Below are 19,297 nucleotides of genomic sequence, written 5' to 3' on the forward strand. Positions count from 1 at the left end.
TAAGGACATCAAATACTGTAGGATATAGGTGCTATTTTCTCCATTTTATACATGTAGAAACCTAAATTTAGAGAGGTGAAGTTACTTGTTGTAAGTCTCATATTTGGGAAGCAGCAAAGCTGGGATGTGAACTCAGGGCTACTTGTCATCAAGTCCAGCATTCAATTCATACAACCACCTTCTAGCTGCTTTTATTTTGTAATTTGTTTTTTTGAGACAGGGTCTCACTCTGTCACCCAGGCTGGAGTGCAGTGGTGCGATCTCAGCTCACTGCATCCTCTGCTTCCCAGGCTCAAGCTATTCTCTTGCCTCAGCCTCCCAAGTATCTGGGACTACAGGTATGTGCCAACGTGCCCAGCTAATTTTTGTATTTTTTGTAGAGATGGGGTTTTGCTTTGTTGCTCAGGCTGGTCTTGAACTCCTGAGCTCAGGTGATCCAGCCACCTTAGCATGGCATGGTAGCTCACACTGGGATTACAGGCATGAACATTGCAGAGGGCCTTAGCTGCTTGTGAATATCACAAATCACTTCCCCTGAGGACACTATCTCACACCTCAGTCAAATGTCCTAGGAAGTCTTCCTGGGAGACGCACTTTTTCCTCCAAGGCAGAATTAAGTATGCACTGTTTTGAGTTCCCACAATACTTAGACTCACCAGATTGCAGGCTCGTCCAGGTCTAAGGTGTCATGTGACTCAGTGCCAGCTTAGTGCCCAGGCACGAGGTCATTTTAAACAAAGTGGCCTAGGATCACAGCAGCAATTGGGCAGTGCTGCAAGTGTCAGTAAATAAGATGTGCTCCCTCCCTTTTGGGAACTCATTGTCTGGCTGGTGAAATAGACATAGAAACAAGAGTGCTTATTATGGGGCTTACGGCTTATTGAACAACTAAATAGCCAGCCCTAGTGTTGAGCATATAAGAGGTACTAAATATTATTGGTTGAATTATGATGAAATAAGGTATATTTCCTCCTCTGTGTGAAACTGCCTTTGCAAATATTATATCAGTGAGAGAATTATAGTTTTTTTTTTTTGAGGCTGAGTCTCACTCTGTCGCCCAAGCTGGAGTGCAATGGCACGATGTCGGCTCACTGCAACCTCCACCTCCCAGGTTCAAGCAATTCTCCTGCCTCAGCCTCCCAAGTAGCTGGGAATACAGGTGCACGTCAGCACGCCAGGCTAATTTTTTGTACTTTTTTATTTTTTAGTAGAGATGGGGTTTCACTGTGTTAGCCAGGATGGTCTCGATCTCCTGACCTCGTGATCCACCCGCCTCAGCCTCCCAAAGTGCTAGGATTACAGGTGTGAGCCACCACGCCCAGCCGAGAATTATAATATTGATAGTAAGCTAAGCTAACTCACTCCCCATCTTGTCTTTCCCTTAATTACTCCTGGGCTATTGGGCAAAGCTACCTTTGGAAGACATTCAGGCTATACTTTAAATGATAATAGGACTTGCCCAAAACTCAACCACTTTTGTAAAGCTAATGGGAAGCCATCAGGCTGGGGGGACAAGAACAGCCTGAGTCCAGCTAAGGTGCAGACATAAACGATTGTCAGCCATTATTCCTGAAGTTATAAGACATGCAACTTCCCCAGTTATTCCTGCAGATAACACCACTATTGTAGATTGGCCTTTGGAGATATCTTTCCCAGTTTTTTGCATGCATGTCTGACATCCATGGTTCCACCTAAACCAAATGCCTCCACCTTACCGCCAACCCCTTTCCTGTGGCCCCACCCAGAAGTAATTCATCTGCTGGAAGACAGCTTCCAACCCCTATAATTTCATCTCCACCCCAACCAATCAGCAGCAAGCACCTGTTACCTGCCCTCCCTTCCCTTCCCCCAAACTGCCTTTTGTGGGGAAAAGCAAGAGAGATCAGATTGTTAATATGTCTGTATAGAAAGAAGTAGACATAAGAGACTCCATTTTGTACTAAGAAAAATTCTTCTGCCTTGAGATGCTGTTAATCTGTGACCTTACCCCCAAGCCCGTGCTCTCTAAAACATGTGCTGTGTCAAACTCAGGGTTAAATGGATTAAGGGTTGTGCAAGATGTGCTTTGTTAAACAAATGCTTGAAGGCAGCATGCTCCTTAAGAGTCATCACCACTCCCTAATCTCAAGTACCCAGGGACACAAAAACTGCGCAAGGCTGCAGGGACCTCTGCCTAGGAAAGCCAGGTATTGTCCAAGGTTTCTTCTCATGTGATAGTCTGAAATATGGCCTCGTGGGAAGGGAAAGACCTGACCGTCCCCCAGCCCGACACCTGTAAAGGGTCTGTGCTGAGGAGGATTAGTATAAGAGGAAGGCATGCCTCTTGCAGTTGAGACAAGAGGAAGGCATCTGTCTCCTGCCCGTCCCTGGGCAATGGAATGTCTCGGTATAAAACCCGATTGTACGTTCCATCTACTGAGATAGGGAAAAACCGCCTTAGGGCTAGAGGTGAGACATACGGACAGCAATACTGCTTAATAAAGCATTGAGATGTTTATGTCTATGCATATCTAAAGCACAGCACTTGATTCTTTACCTTGTCTATGATGCAAAGACCTTTGTTCATGTGTTTGTCTGCTGACCCTCTCCCCACTATCGTCTTGTGACCATGACACATCCCCCTCTCTGAAAAACACCGACAAATAATCAATAAATACTAAGGGAACTCAGAAGCCAGTGGGATCCTCCATGTGCTGAACGCTGGTCCCCTGGGTCCCCTTATTTCTTTCTCTATACTTTGTCTCTGTGTCTTTTTCTTTTCCAAGTCTGTCATTCCACCCAACGAGAAACACCCACAGGTGTGGAGGGGCGACCCACCCCCTTCACCTTTGAAAACCGCTAACCTCTGAGCTTTGAATGAGATGATTTGAGTATGAACATCTCCCACGTGGCGTGGCCAGCCTCGTGTCTATTAAACTCTTTCTCTACGGCAGTGCCCTGGTCTCTCTTTATGCAGTGGGCAGGAAGAACCCCTCGGGCAGTTACATGTGTGCCCATTTTCATCCCGCATTATAATCTTCTCTATCCTTTCCATACAAGCAGCTTTTACTATACCAATTTCATTTTTATTATTAATGGCCTTTTCTTCACATTGTGATGTAGGATATGAAATTAGAAAAACTGAGCAGAAAAGAGACAGGACAAGCTTATCACTGTTCATCCCTCCCCCAGGGACTGGCAGGAAGAGGAGTGGGGAGCGTGCAGGGGTGGAAGCATTTACGTTCACAAGCTGCCTGTAGATGTGGCTTTCATAGATTAAGGAATATCCACCCCAAACAATGGATCATTTATAACACCCGAGAAACTACTCAGAATAGGAAATGTACTGTGAACCTAGAACTGAAACTAATATATGAGTCAATCTAGGCTTTTCTAAAATGTTTTCTAAGGAGCATGGGCCAAAGAATGTGATCCCAGAAAAAGCAGGTCCCATGGACACTTAAGTTACAAATGCTCCTTGCCATATCACCCTCTTGGAGATCCACAATGCTCTAAAAACTTGGGTAGTAAAGAGATCTGTTTATTTTTGTTTAACTCAGTGTTTCTCAAGGTTAGTGCATCCAGAGTTTCCCATTTATTTATTTATTTTATTTTATTTTATTTTTTTCTGATACGGAGTCTTGCTCTGTCACCCAGGCTGGAGTGCAGTGGCGCAATCTTGGCTCGCTGCAACCTCCACCTCCCAGGCTCAAGCAATTCTCCTGCTGCAGCCTCCCGTGTAGCTGGGACTACATGTGCACACCATTACGCCCAGCTAATTTTTTGTATTTTTAGTAGAGACAGGGTGTCACCATGTTGGCCAGGCTGGTCTCAAACTCCTAACCTCAGGTGATCCGCCTGCCTCGGCCTCCCGAAATGCTGGGATTACAGGCATGAGCCACCGCACTTGGCCTTCCATTTTATTTAATATGATTCTCAACATCTCACACAATTAGTTTCAGATAACTGTACTTTGAGGTACCTAGAGCTTCATTCATTGCATCTTACTTAGAACAAGGACCAATGGGAGGAAGTTGTAGGAAGACATTGCTGTTCCTTATATTGAGCTGAAAGTAAAGAGCTGGGGCTGCTTAAAGGTAGGGTGTGCTTCCTGGGAAGGTGGTGAGGCTCTTGGGCCACTCAATTATCTGTGAAGGATACTGTGCCTCAGTTACAAGGAGGGGCTGGATTGTGGAGATTCTGCTATTTTAAAACTTTTGATCAAATAAACAAAATAGCACTTCCATTCTGCTGGCTTGCACGTAAGACATGCAGGTATAGAGGCTGCTTGTCCCAGTTTACCCCAGATGTCTCTGTTTTTAATTCAGAATGTCATGCTTCTGAAGAACCCCTCCATCCAGAGCATACTGGGATGGTTGATTCCAGTGAACACCCCAACATTACAAGGAAAAGAAAAAGTGCTTTTCATTATGCGTGTATTTCAAGTCATTTTGAAATGTTTTCATGGGGAAGGCCGTACTTTGCTTATGTAAAAGGCAGTTCTTGTACATTGCAATTCTATGGGGAACTGAAACTTCATTAGGGAATTATTATTTGGGGGATAAAAATTTTCTGGAGCTTCCTTTATTAAATACCTTGTTTTTCAGTCTCTTATTTCTGGCTACTTCATATTTCTGTATCAGAAAATAAATTTGTTACATCAAAGTTACATATTCCTTTCCTTTTCTCTGAGGCCTATTATTTTTCTTATTTGGTAGTGAGAAAAAATACTGTTCTGTAGTTCAATTAATGAGTGATTTCATGCAGTTAATAACGTTAACTTTGAGTGAGCATTATATCAATGACTCTGTTGCTTTTGAGCCATGGGTTGTGGCTGAAACACATTTACATCTAAAATGGTAGGGGAATAATATTACATTTATTTCTGATCAATTCTGCAACCTCAGGCGTGTTTTTTCTGCAAAGGATAGAAGGTACCAATCTCATCGTTATTGCAATGTCGTGTGTTGCCAAGTTCTGCCACTAGGGAGCAGTATCATCTATCAATTCACTCTGGCACTGGGCTTTGTATTGTCTGGATGAATAGGATGTTCGTTACGGAATGAGAGGGAGAATACATTTTACACACTAGCAAACACATAAAACCCTGGCAACATTACCATAGTGGAATAAACCTTGGCTCTGGTCTTGTGACTACTTGCTGATGGCCTTGAGCAAGCAACTTCCCTTGCTAAACTTCCTTATGTAAAATGAGGGAATTGACCCAGATTAAACTCATTTCTGATTCTAATTTCTTCAGCATCTAAATCATCTAAAAGCAAACTAGTATAAAGGTCTTTTGATGGTATTTTGTGGAATTCCACTTTGCTTCTTTTCAATCAGCTTGTGTTTCTGGATATACATGTTCACTAGCCTATGCATAATTCTCTTTTTTTTTTTTCTTTTCTTGGAGGCTTATTGTATTTCTTTATAAATTCATTCTTGTATATGGTATGCTTGTCACCTCAAAGGAAATTGGCTTAGAGTTTGTGCTTGGTTCACATCTATGGCAAAGAGAAAATGCAATTTAGCTTCCTTTATTCTCAGCTTTGGTTTCTCTAGAAAAATAAGCCACACTGTATTTGAAAATTATAGCTATCCCTATCTGAAAATAAGATTATTTCTTCTAGATCTATGGTTAATGCTAGTGGTTCATCACACACAACTTGTATTGTAAATACTTTGCCTCCAAATAAACTTTTACCTATTTTTAGGAATGAAAAACAAAAAGTCAAGCTTTAGGGAAGATAAGTTCTTGAAATCTGACAGTTTACAGATAATGTCAGAATATGATTGCAAGAAAAATAACATAAAATGTACATTAACATAAATCTATAACTGCTCAACTTGATGAAAAATATCACCATAAAATTCTGCCATTACTGAACCAACCGATATGTTTTTTTCTATGGCATTTTTGTGAGAGTGAATAAATTATCTGAGAATGTGTTTGCATCAAAAATACAGAATTTTGTAATAAACACATAAATCATCCAAGCATTTTTCAGCAAGATGCCTGATCCTAAAATGGGGGACATTCATATTAATTTCCCCCCTTCCAGCCTCGTTCTAGATATGGTACCTTAGAGCTCTGGATGGTAATGGGGAACCATCAATTATGGAAATGTGGGAGAGGATGATGTAAAGAAAATAACTCTTATTGAAGAAGTCTTCTATACAACCTGCTGCACCCCCAAAAGCCTCGACCTTTCTGAGCCTTGCTTTCACTGAAGTCCTCTTTGCAGCTGTGGCCTCAGTTTACACTGGAGTCTGCTTTACAAAGCGCTCATATTTTTGTAGTCATGGGACGCATATATCAGCCAACATTCTGTATAAAACAGAGCACTAAATCCTAAAAGAGGTGTTTTTCTTGCTGTCTCTGAGGAACTGGTTTGTTTCTTGTAATGGGAAATTCATACCACATAAGGAAGCTTGATTCCCTTTTTGCTTAGATTACCAGGTAGCTCAGAGGCAAAATAACAGTTTAATTATAGAATTTAGTGATGTGTACCTGAGGATCTTACATTTTATCTTTATTTTAATTATGTCATCTATGTAGATTTTCTTCTATTTTATTGTTCAAGGTTTTATTAACTAATATCTTTGTGAACTGAGGCAAAGGGTAGATAAACATACAGACAGAGAGGTAAACAGACATATTGATATGTGGAATAATGGTCGAAGAAATTTCTGCAGCCGAAGAAGTGAGGGTGGATGCCCATAGTGAACTATAAATAAGATGGCAATTATGAAGTTCATTTCTCATCTGATTTCTCTCCAGGACTCATTTCTTCATGAATGCCTACAAAGCATATTATTATGACTGAGGCCATTTTTGTAACAGATGATTGTGGTCTGGTCTGTGATCCCTCTATGCTTCCATCCCTTTCTCTGTTAAGAGGAGTGAAAATACTTTCTCTACGTAATTCACCAGGTGGTGAATTAATGTGCTGGTTAAAGAAAAGGAGAAGGGCCACGTGTGGTGGCTCACAGCTGTTAATCCCAGCACTTTGGGAGGCCGAGGTGGGCAGATCACGAGGTCAGGAGTTCATGACCAGCCTGACCAACATGGTGAAACCCCCTCTCTACTAAAAGTACAAAAATTAGCCGGGCATGGTGGAATGCATCTGTAATCCCAGCTACTCAGGAAGCTGAGGCAGGAGAATTGCTTGAGCCAGGGAGGCAGAGGTTGCAGTGAGCCAAGATTGCACCACTGCACTCCAGCCTGGGCAACAGAGCGAGACTCCGTCTCAAAACAAATAAATAAATAAATAAATAAATAATAAATAAATGGAGAACTCAGGTTAGGGGTCTTACTTAAGTTCACACAGCCAGGGAGTGTGCCTTAGGTTTTGGCTACTCTCCATCCCTTTTCACTGCACTGGCACTTACTGCTGTGAGTGTCTTCTATTTGCCCTCCAGAACCTCCCTCCAGCTTCACCCTGCTCTACCCTGCTCTACCCTGCTCTCCGCCTGGGGACACTGACCAGTAGGGACACACAGGGACTACCTTATCCTCTCGTTTCTAGTTAGGTTTAGCCATTGGGAAGCCCCAACAGGAGGTCACAGGGAGGTTGGAGAGAGAGATGGGGCGTTTACTCCCTTGGTCCCCTCCCCAAGAAGTCTGCCTGGGCTGGTGGTGTCCCGGGACCAGTGATCACTGCTCCTCTCCAGGTGGTGTGCTCCTTGTGGTTTTCTGTAACTGTCCCCTCATCCCTCTGCACCTAGGGGTAGGGCCAGCCCCGCTGCTGTCAGCCATGGTTCTTGCGCCATTCTTTGTTCTTCCCCCTATACCACACTCACCTGGTAAGTAGTTCCTTTGCCATAAATTTCCTTAAATTATCCTAATTTGAGTGTGCTGTTTATTGCCTGCTGGGACTCTAACTGGTACACTTTCCCATTAAAGCAAAGATGGCGCTACTAATACATTATAGACAATAGCATTAGACACATGAAAGGTGAATTTGATATGTTTCAATTATCGGGCAAAGTGAATCTTGGCATTGTCATCTTTTCCAATCAAGCATTGTAAGAGGAGATAGGGGCACGGGGGAAAATGATGAGAGAAGCTATAATGGATACAATACCATTAAATGTCTTGGGCTTATCTTCCATTTATGCTTCCAGCACTACTGAAATTGATTATTTGCTTTTAGGCTCGTACCTGTATTTTTGTCTTCAAATTGAGTTGTTTTGCCTAAAGCCTTAAAATCTGTTTTCATATTAATTTTAAAATTAGATTTCTATCTTGTGGCTTTTCCGGGGGTATGCTTAGAGAGATAACATGATTATATATTTAATGCAATCCATATGTTTCAAAATAATTCATTTCCAAAATTGCACAACAAAGAATATGAATTTTTACAATCAATTTCTTCATCAATAAGGTAAGGCAATAAATAGGCATAAAGTGTGTGAGACTCTAAAATTAGTTATTTCCTGAAGTGTAATTCAATAGATCACCTTGTGTAAGATCACCCATGACCACAAACAACAATGCGAGAGGATCTTAGAAGCAAAATAGATGTTTTCATACTTACATTTTAAACTTTGATTGACATGACTTTACCTTTAATGTTTTGGCTTCTGATGTCCTTGGAAATGGGTTTGTCCACCTGTACAAGACAATGAGGCACCATTATCTCTTCAGTTGTGACTATGACACCATCTGACGTCTTGACACTCTCTGTGGTTAGGTTCCCAAGGATAAAGCCATAAGTCCCTGGGCTCTCTGGTTTCCAATGTATGGTTAGCTGTCAACAAACATGTATAAATACATGCACCTCTGCCAATGAATGGTGCGGTGGCTTGAGTGGTGTTTGGTATAAAAACACATGGGGTTGAGAACCAATCCTGCCTCTATTGCTGGCTTTGGAAAAGGCATTGAGTATATTATGAACTTCAGATTTTTCATCTTTATCATAGGAAAAATGCTCATCATTCATGTCCCTGAGTTAACATGAAGATCCATCTATGCGATCAGGTACATGAAAGCAATGAGGCAGGCAGGTCAGGGTATGGCCTCGTGGGAAGGCCTGGGTTAGGATTCCACCTCCAGCTCGTGCTGACTGTGAGAACATGGCAAATTACTTAGCCTCAGTTTCCTGAGGCTCAGTTTCCTCATCTGTGAAATGGAGGTAACAAAAGCACTGATACCTTTTGAAGATGGGAGGATAACACGGAACACAAGCACTGTGCCGAGAACACAGGTGTCGCTAACCACACTGAATACATGTATCACTATTAATATTATTAAAGACATTAGTGAACTATTAAGGGGTACACAACTGGAAGACATAAGGGTGAAGAAGATGAAGATCATGAAGGGCTCCCTACGTCTTTGAAAACCTTTAAGCCTAGGTTAATATAAGGGTCTTAGTATTAGTCTTTATTGGCACCAGGTTGAGTTGGGCACGGTGGGTCAGGGGCTCATTGAAACCCCCGTTACCTCTTATCCTCTGTGGAATATTGAACCACAGTATTTATGCCTGGAAAGGGCGTGGCCCTTCTTCTTTTGGTTATATCTAATTAGGGGTTGAGTGTTGGTTGGATTATTTTTTTTTGTCGTGGCTATTGACTTCTTCATTACACCATCAGCTTCCAATTTCTCCAGGGTTATCTTGTGGGGACTGGGGTGCTGGAGGATTTTTTCAATGTTCTTGTGCACGCTCATCTTTTAATCTTCCCTGTGTGCCTGCCCCACAGAAGGAGTCTCTCTCAATGCTCATGCCCCACACTGCATTGCTAGCCTGGTCATGGAGGCAGGAGAGGTTCCCATTGTCTCCATCTTAGGTGGGATTTGCAATCTCAGGGTCTTAGGATGGGACTCCAAGCAGTCCCAAGCAGCAGTATTAGTACAGTATTCCCCGGCCCAAGAATATTTCTTGTCCCTCCCCTGGGGCAATTCCCAACTTCTGTCAAATAAATATTTACTAGTACCTACTAATGTGTCTGTGGCAATGCTAGATTATGAGGGAACAAAGAGAAATACCAGCTTGGATTCACAGGTTCATTGTAACAGATTTTTCAGTTTGGGTACTACTGAGAATTGAGATTTGGGGTTGGAAAATTCTTGTGCGTTGTAGGATACTTAATAACATCTCTGTCTTCTACCTACTAGATGTCAGTAGAACTCAGTTGTGACAACCAAAAATGTCACCAGATTTTGTCAAAAGTCCCTTGGGGGGCAAAAACTTTCCACAGAGAACCACTGATCACAATGAAACATGTGCCAGTTGTGGAAGACTGCATCATATGGCTTCCTTCATCAGACCCCTCCGATGGCACTGGCTACGCTCGGAGATGCAGGTCTGCGAGCATTTGCACCCTGTGCTCACCTCCATCTGACCACTTCCTAGAACATGGAAACTGCCCATCTGGGTCACTGCCTCCTCCCTTAGACTGTGGGCATTGGCTCACCTTTCTACCCCCATTGCTAAGCACAGAGCTTGGTACACAGTACATGCTCAATAAATAGAAGGATGGGCAGTGGTTTAGGGCAAGACAGTTGTCAAGACCCACCTAAGGGGTCTAGACAAGAACTGGCCTTTGTAAAAATTATTGAAGATCCATTTCTTTTTTTCTTTCTTTTTATTTTCTTTGAGACAGGCTCTCACTCTGTTGCTCAGGCTGGAGTTCACTCTGTCACCCAGGCTGGAATGCAGTGGCATGATTTCAGCTCACTGCAACCTTGACCTCCCGGGCTCAAGTAATCCTCCCACTTCAGCCTCCCAAGTAGCTGGGACTACAGGCGTGCGTCACCATGCCTAGCTAATTTTTGTACTTTTTGTAGAGATGGAGTTTCACCATGTTACTCAGGCTGGTCTTGAACTCCTGGGCTCAAGCAATCCACCTGGCTTGGCCTCCCAAAACGTGGGGACTACAAGTGTGAGCCATCACACCTGGCTGGAGATCCATTTCACAGATAGTTTAATCTCAACATAAATGTGCAGAACTAGTAAGAATCAACTCCTAGGAATGAGATTTTCACAAAAAAGATAATCTGCTTGCCATAAATACTTGATTTTTACAACATTGATTACAAAAGTGAAACTCCTCCCCCGCCTCTTTTTTTTTTCTGAGACAAGGTCTTGTTCTGTCACCCAGGCTAGAGTGAAGTGGCACGATCACAGCTCATTGCAGCCTCAACCTCCCAGGCTCAGGTGATCCTTCCACCTCAGCCCCCAGAGTAGCTGGGATTACAGGCATGCTCCACCATGCCCAGCCAATTTTTTTTTCATTGTTTTTTAGAGATGAGATGTTACTATGTTACTCAGGCTGCTATTGAGCTCCTGGGCTCAAGCAATTCACCCGCCTCGGCCTCCCAAAATGTTGGGATTACAGGCATGAACTACTGCACCTGGCTAAAACTCCCTCCTTATCTGAATTGAGGCCAAACACTTGTTGAATTTATGAGACAACTCCCCTCTGAAATTTTGCTCACCTTGCCCTGTCCTTTTTCCTCACATGATTTCATTTGACTTAATGTGCTGAGATTGTAGTTTCACCTGCAAAGTGATCTAGCCAAAGGAAGAAACTTGTTTTTAACAGGAAGCTACAAAGATGGTATGAAGCAATAAAAGTGTAAGAATAAAGGCTTAAATCCTGGCATAGTTGTTTTTAAAAAAATCAAATGAGAATTATTCTTTGTAAAATAAAAGTTGTATTCATGAAGGCTTACCTATGTGAAAAGGGATTGCCAGTCGTTTACAGGGAAAGTTCAGCTCAACTTTTTTAGTTCAGCATTCTCTACTTCTTTATAACCAGACCAGAACTGTGTCTTCAGCCACTGGTCCAATCTCTCTGGAATTCTCGTTCCCTGGCCTCGCTTTATGCTCTGGTGATGAGTGTCCTGAAATGCTCTCCTCCCTCTCAGACAATCCCTGGGGGACTGCACTAGATGCAGATCTTGATGATAGCAGCAAATAGTAGCAGGAAAATAGAAGAATTTTGAAGGCTAGACCGAGAAAGTCTTCTTTGTGAACAGAAGTTGAACTGGGGAAAGACTCGGTCTCTTTTCCTACTAAACAGGTATTTATTTTTAAAGCTTGAGTTCAAATGATTGAAAGTTTGTTATTTTTCGTTCATTTAACCAATATCTATGGAGAACCTCTTACAAAGGCACCATGGTAGGTGTCGGGGCTAAAATAGCACCTGACCTTATAGAGATGTCCTCTATGGACTGATTGCTTTGTGCTTCAGGCTGGAAGCACAAAGATGCATTTCTTGGATCTTATTGAAGATTCATTTCTTTTCTTTTTCTTTTTTTTTTTTTTTTTTTTGAGACAGGGTCTCACTCTGTTGCCCAGGCTGAAGTGCAGTGTTGCTATCTCAGCTCACCGCAGCCTTGACCTTCCAGGCTCAAATAATCTTCCCACCTCAGCCTATGTGCTGGAAACACATAGAAATACTGTGTTTTCTATGTATTACTACAACAGTGATGGATTTTATAGGTAAGACCATGAAGGCTCAGAGAGGGTGAGTAACAGACCCAAAGGCACAGAGCTTATAAAATTGGAGCCATTAAAATGGAAGTGATGATGTTCATCTTTTGAGATTTTTGTTTGTTTGTTTTTGTTTTTGTTTTTGAGATGGAGTCTCACTTGGTCACCAGGTGGAGTGCAGTGGTGCAATCTCGGCTCACTGCAACCTCCGACTCCTGTGTTCAAGCAATTCTCTTGCCTCAGCCTCCTGAGTAGCTCGGACTATAAGCGCCCACCACCACACCCGGCTAATTTTTCTATTTTTAGTAGAGATGGAGTTTTACCATGTTGGCCAGGCTGGTCTCGAACTCCTGACCTTGTGATCTGCCTACTTCAGACTCCCAAAGTGCTGAGATTACAGGCGTGAGCCCCCATGTCCGGCCACAAGAATGTTTTAAGGATTAAATATCACTCATTCTTTCAGTTCGATCTCTACTAAGAATTTTTTTCCTTGACCTTCCTTGTCCTGCATTATCATTATTTTTCAAAGTACACTTGCTTATCTATTGTCTGTCTATTGTGTATTTATTTATCACTGGTCTCCTACCATTAGCATGTATGTTTCATGAGCACAGGGAATTGGTGGTTCACGGATATGTCTTTAGAGTCTATAATTGTGTCTGATCCTAGCAGGCACTGATGACATAGTTCTTGAACGAATTTGTTGAGTGAATGATTGAAGTGTTTAGCTTCAGTCATTGCTGTGCCCGTGTAAAAAGGAAGTGTTTGATTTTTCATCACTCATCTTGCTCCTTCAGTCTCTATCAGATATCTTCTGTGTAAACGATTGGTGTTGCTTGATAAGATTTGTACTTTCATTTTTCTGTCCAAATTAACAGAAGCCCTCAAGTTAAACAATGTGAATATAAAATATGTGAGGAATATTCAAAAGCAGGTTAATACTCACTAATAACTGTGGTGCAAACTAAAAAAGAATAGTGAAATCCCTTTTTAAAAAATACAACTGAAAAAGTAATAGCCAGTTTTGGTGATATTTCTAAGGGGTGGACATTCCTATACAGAGTTTCTGGGATGGTAAATGGAAACAATTTTTTAGAAAGGAAATTTTACAATACATACTAAAAGCCTTTAAAATGTCTTCACTCAATGGTTCAGTAAAATAATTGAAAATCCTATAATGGGTTATGCTTTATCTACAAAAATTATACTTATGAATGCTTGTTTATCACATGGGAAATTGTTTTACACTAGAACTTAATGTGAGAAGACAAATAAAGCAGGTATATACTGAACAATGAGGCTTCTCTTGTTTGACAGATATCTACATAGAAAATACTGACAATGGCCGGGCACGGTGGCTCACGCCCATAATCCCAGTACTTTGGGAGGCCAAGGTGGGTGGATCACGAGGTCAGGATTTCAAGACCAGCCTGACCAACATGGTGAAATCCCATCTCTACTAAACATACAAAAATTAGCCTGGCGTGGTGACCTGCACCTGTAATCCCAGCTACTCAGGAGGCCAAAGCAGGAGAATTGCTTGAACCTGGGAGGCAGAGGTTGCGGTGAACTGAGATCGCGCCATTGCACTCCAGCCTGGGCAACAGAGCAAAACTCCATCTCAAAAAGAGAAAAGAAAAGAAAATACTGATAATGAAGTGCACCAAAATGTTATGACCAATAACTGCAATCCCAGGGGGTGATCATTTGTATTTTATGCCTTTCTGGATTAAGCAAACTAAGTGTTAGCAAATTTTTTTTTTTTTTTTTTTTGGTGGAATTTCACTCTTGTCGCCCAGGCTGGAGTGCAATGGTGTGATCTCGGCTCACTGCAACCTCTGCCTCCTGGGTTCAAGCAATTCTCCTGCCTCAGCCTCCCAAGTAGCTGGGATTACAGGCATCCGCCACCACGCCCAGCTAATTTTTGTATTTATTTTTAGTAGAGATGGGGTTTCACCATATTGGCCAGGCTGGTCTTGAACTCCTGACCTGAGGTGATCCACCCACGTAAGCCTCCCAAAGTGCTGGGATTACAGGTGTGAGCCACTGCGCCCAGCCAGCAAATGTTTTATTAAAAATAAAATTCTATGTATGCATTTAGGGCATTTGCAATTACTAGATTTTTTTTTTTTTTTTTTTTTTTTAAGACAGAGTCCCACTCTGTCACCCAGGCTGGAGTGCAGTGGTGCAAAGTTATCTTTTGTAGCTTCCAAACAGCATTTTGAAATAAGCATGGTAGGATTTTCTGTTTTTCCCTGTTTGGTAGATAAAATTACAAGGAGGCTTAGAGAGGTTTCGTGACTTACTTATTACCTCCCAGCTTATAATTTACCATGTTGGGCTGAGACTCTGGGCAAAATCTAATATTATGATCAGAAAGATTTGAGTTCATGTTCTTTCTCTGGAGAATGCGATGAGCATTAGATGAGATGCATGTCAAAGTCCTTAGCATGCTCTCTGGCTCACAATCTTCCACACATCTGAATTCTTCTTTCTAGAGGTAGGGCCATGATGCTACCAGTCATAAGTCACCTCCCGTTCACCTCAATGAGCTTGACCTGCTCTTTCCCTAATGAGATGGCCTGGTGGACAGGAGATGGGGCAGTTTCTAGCTGGTTGGGAAGAGCCGTACACATGTTTGTGTCACAATGTCCAGCCTTTACTCACTCTTTCCAACCTCATCTGTGTGTTCCAGGTCTGCTGTCCAATGGGGATAGAGGTCCTGGTGTCTAACGGAAGGGGAGTGTCCATTGCAAGCTTGAAATAGCGTGTATCTGTGCAAACAGAAAAATATGAAAGTCATACCTTACATGGACTCAGCACATTACAATTTACAAAGTATTTGCACATCTACAAACTCATTGGATCATTACAACGTAAGTACGAGCAAGCAATTCTGCTTTCATTTAACAGAGTAGGAGACTGAAGTATGAAGAGGAGAAATTGCTCGTCTCAGTGCACACAAATAAATGCCAGAGTTTGAACTTGAACATTCTTCATTTTCTCATTCACGTTAGAAATTCTATAAATCTTACAAAATTTGGGCTATGCCATGCCCTTTAAAAATCTTACTAGATCCCACCCAGTCACACCCCATGCCAGCTCTCCTTTCTATATTACACACTTAGCATATTCTATCACATTCATCGATTGAGCTGCCGGTTTCTGCCACTAGATTACACCTTCCTGAGGGTATGGATCCTGCATTGTTTGTCTTTGTGTCCCCCAATCAATCCCAACATGGAAACTGGCACATAGTAGATGCTCAGTGAATGCTTATTGAATGAATGAACAAGAAAAGTCATCATCATTTACAAGATGGCTTTCTCCAAATACACTTCTATAGATTCACTTTAGTAGTTCAGGCCCTCAGAAATCGTGAATGCTTCCTCTTTCCCCTTACAATAGGGTGCTTTATCTCAAGGAACTTGCTGAAGCTGCCCTTTGTGCCACAGTTAGAGACAGAGGCGGGTGTGAAATTAGGTCCTCTTTATTCTTAACAATTGCAGCTTTGCCACCATGCCCTGCTGACGCTCTTAGGCTGGCTGGCTGCACAACGAATTAACCAAGTTAAAAAGTCTTTTTTTTTTTTTTCATTCTACTCCCTTCTATGCAGACCTCATTTAACATTTCCAATGCTGCTCCATCCCTGCTTGTCCACCCTCCGTTATGCTCATCAGTTGTTCCTAGGGCTCAAGGAGAGCATCGTGATAATAATAGCTGAGAGTTACAGATCTCTGGCTTGGTACCAGGTCCTCTGGTGAGAACTCAACATGCATCATTCACATAATCTTCAAAAGAGCTCTCTGGGGCTACTTCTATTATTATGAACACTGTTTTCAGAAAGAGAAAGTGAATTGGAGAGACTTTCTCAAGGTCACACAGCTAGTAAGTCATGGGGGCAGACGTTAACCTAGGGTTGTTTAATTCAAAAACCGCACCTTTAAATAGTGTGCAATATGGCGGCATGTACATGCGTCTTCTTATTTTAGGCAGACCCCCAAACGTTACCTGCATATTCAGATTCCTTTATAGGCCGGGCTGGTAAAATTTTAATCGACTGCCTTGTCTCTTCCATCCGAAGCTCAGGGTCATCATAGTCATCATCACTGTGGCCTTTTGCTCCATCCAGGACTGCAGCAAAGTTTCTTTCCTAAGCAGGTGGTAACATTCCAGTGAGTCAAATGAAGGTACAGTGTTGACAAAGACAGGCTACAGTGCTGGCTAGAGAAGTGGGGTAGACTTTCTTAGCTGCAAGTTAAATATTCAAGAGTCTAGGGTCTGGGATCTTAAATAGAAGTTTAATTCTTGTGCTAGTGAGAATTCTAAAGATATCTCCCAATATTCGCATCTCTGATTACTCAATCAATACTAATCTAGGTACTGCTGTGAAGGGACAGTGCAGATGTAATGAAGGTCACTAATCAGCTGACCTTAAAATAGGCGGATTGTCCTGGATTACCTGGGTGGGCCCAATGTAATCACATGAACCCTTAGAAGCAGAAAGAGGACTTATTTGCAAATAAGATTATCTTGTATTTGAAGAATTCACTAAACAATTATTAGAACTAATAAATGATTCCTCAAGTTGTCAAGATACAGGATTAATATACCAAATTCAGTTGTATTTCTATATGCTAGTAATGACAATTTATATTTCTATAAATTAGCAATAACAAATTGAAAATAGAAACTAAGAAAATGGGCTAGGTGCAGTGGCTTATGCTTGTAATCCCAGCTCTTTGGGAGGCTGATGTAGGAGGATTGCTTGAGGCTAGGAGTTTGAGAACAGCCTGGGCAACAGAGTGAGACCTCATCTGTACAAAAATGTTTTAAAAAAGAAAACGATTATATTAGCAATAGCATCAACGAGAATAAAATATATGGAAATAAATTTAACAAAAGAAGTGCAAAATTTGTACACTGAAAACTGCAAAACACTATTGATAGTAATTTCAGAAGACCTAAATAAATGGAAAGATGACTAATGATCATGGATTGGGAGACTTAATCTTGTTATAATAGAAATACTTTGCAAATTAACACACTGATTTATTTTTCAGAAATTGACAAGATAATCCTAAAATTCTTAAGCAAATAAGAAGAACCAAGAATAGCCAAAACAATCTTGGGTAAAAAAAAAAAGATAAAGTTGGAGGACTAACACTTATTTCAAAAGTTACTACATAGATGCAGTAATCAAGACAATGTGGTATTGGTAGTAAGATAGATGTGCAGATAATTGGAATATAATTGAGAGTCCAGAAATAAACCTTCACATTGAGGGTTAATTGATTTTTTAAGAAGTGTAATAAGACAATTCAATGGGTGGAAAGAATAGTCTTTCAACAGATAGTCCTAGGACAACTCGATATCCACATTCATGGCAGTGAGGCTGAACCTCTTTTTTTATATCATATGCAAAAATTAAATGCAAATGGGCCATGAATATAAATTTAACAGCTAAAACTATAAAACCCTTAAAATATTGGAGTAAATTTTCATTTCTTGGCTTAGGCAATGGTTTCTTAGAACAAAAAATACAAGCAATAAAAGAAATAGATAAATTGGACTTAATTAAAATGAAAATCTTGTGTGCTTCAAAAGACCACAAAAAATAAAAAGGCAACTGTGGAATGAAGAAAATATTTGCAAATAATGTATCTGATAAGGAGCTTAAATCCAGAATATATGAAAAACTCTTACAATGCAATGATTTAAAGATAAATAACCAAATTTTAAATTGGGAAAAGGATCTCAATGGATGTTTCTTCAAAGAAGATATGCAAATCATCAATAATCCCATGGAGAGATGCTCAATATCATTAGCCATTAAGATAACGCAACTCAAAAGCACAATGAGATGTCAGCCATACACCACCAAGATGATTAGAAAAAAGACAGATAATAATCAGGGCTGACAAGAATGTGGAGAATTTGAGACTCTCATGCATTGCTGATGGGAATGTAATAGGGCACAGCTGCTGCAGAAAACACTTTGGCAGTCCCTCAAAAGGTTAAACACAGAGCTACCGTATAATCCAGCAATTCCACATTCACACAAAAACTAGCACATGTTTATAGCAGTATTTTTCTTAGTAGTAAAAAAGTGGAAATAACCCAAGTATCCATGAACTACTGCAAAGGTAATAAAGTGTTGTATAGTCACACAATGGAATATTATTCAGCAATGAAAAGGAATAAAGTACTGATATATGCTATAACATGGATGAGCCTTGATAATATTATGCTAAATGAAAGAAGGCAGTCATATACAAAATGGAATGTTGCATGATTCTGTTTATATGAAATGTCCAGAAAAGGAGGATCTATAGATAAAGAGTAGATCAATATTTGCCAAGGTCTGGGGGAAGGCGGAACTGGGTTTCATTTTGAGATGATAAAAATATATTGATTGGAGTGATGGTTATACAACTCTGTGAATATACAAAAAAAACATTAAATTGTACTCATAAAATGGGTAAATTGAATGGCAGGTAGATTTTATCTCAGAAAAACCTGTTTTAAAAAGCAGAAGAGGAAGTCAGAGAAAGGAAGTAGAAGAGAAAGAAAGAGAGATCTGGCAGAAGGACAATTTAGAGAGAGTCCAAGAGTACAAGGATTTGACAACAGCCAGCCAGCAGGGACATGGGGACCACAGTCCTACAACAGAAAGGAACTGGATTCTATGAAACAACCCGAAAGAATCTGGAAGCAAGTTCCTCTTCAGAGCCCCTGGAGGAGAATACAGCCCTGCCAGCATGTTGCTTTCAGTCTTGTGAGACCCCGAACAGGGGAACTAGTTGAGCCATGCTGTGCCCAGACTTTTGATTGCATCCAATGTGCGATAATAAATGGTCAAGCTGCCGTATCTG

The 19,297-nt window shown here is 41.1% G+C and overlaps 1 protein-coding gene across 1 annotated transcript in view; it reads right to left on the reverse strand.

Moving 5' to 3' along the window:
- The window catches only part of CLNK (cytokine dependent hematopoietic cell linker), a 119,414-nt gene that overhangs the window by 60,472 nt on the left and 39,645 nt on the right, over nucleotides 1–19,297 (reverse strand). Inside the window, exons 5-7 of the mRNA XM_063723764.1 lie at nucleotides 16,434–16,575; nucleotides 15,090–15,196; nucleotides 8,549–8,594 (exon numbers count right to left, since the gene is read on the reverse strand). Of these exons, the coding sequence (XP_063579834.1) occupies nucleotides 8,549–8,594; nucleotides 15,090–15,196; nucleotides 16,434–16,575 (295 nt within the window). The remainder of the gene's footprint in view (nucleotides 1–8,548; nucleotides 8,595–15,089; nucleotides 15,197–16,433; nucleotides 16,576–19,297) is intronic.

This window comes from Pongo abelii, chromosome 3 (genome assembly GCF_028885655.2).
Source record: "Pongo abelii isolate AG06213 chromosome 3, NHGRI_mPonAbe1-v2.0_pri, whole genome shotgun sequence".
In the NCBI taxonomy this organism is placed as follows: Eukaryota; Metazoa; Chordata; class Mammalia; order Primates; family Hominidae; genus Pongo; species Pongo abelii.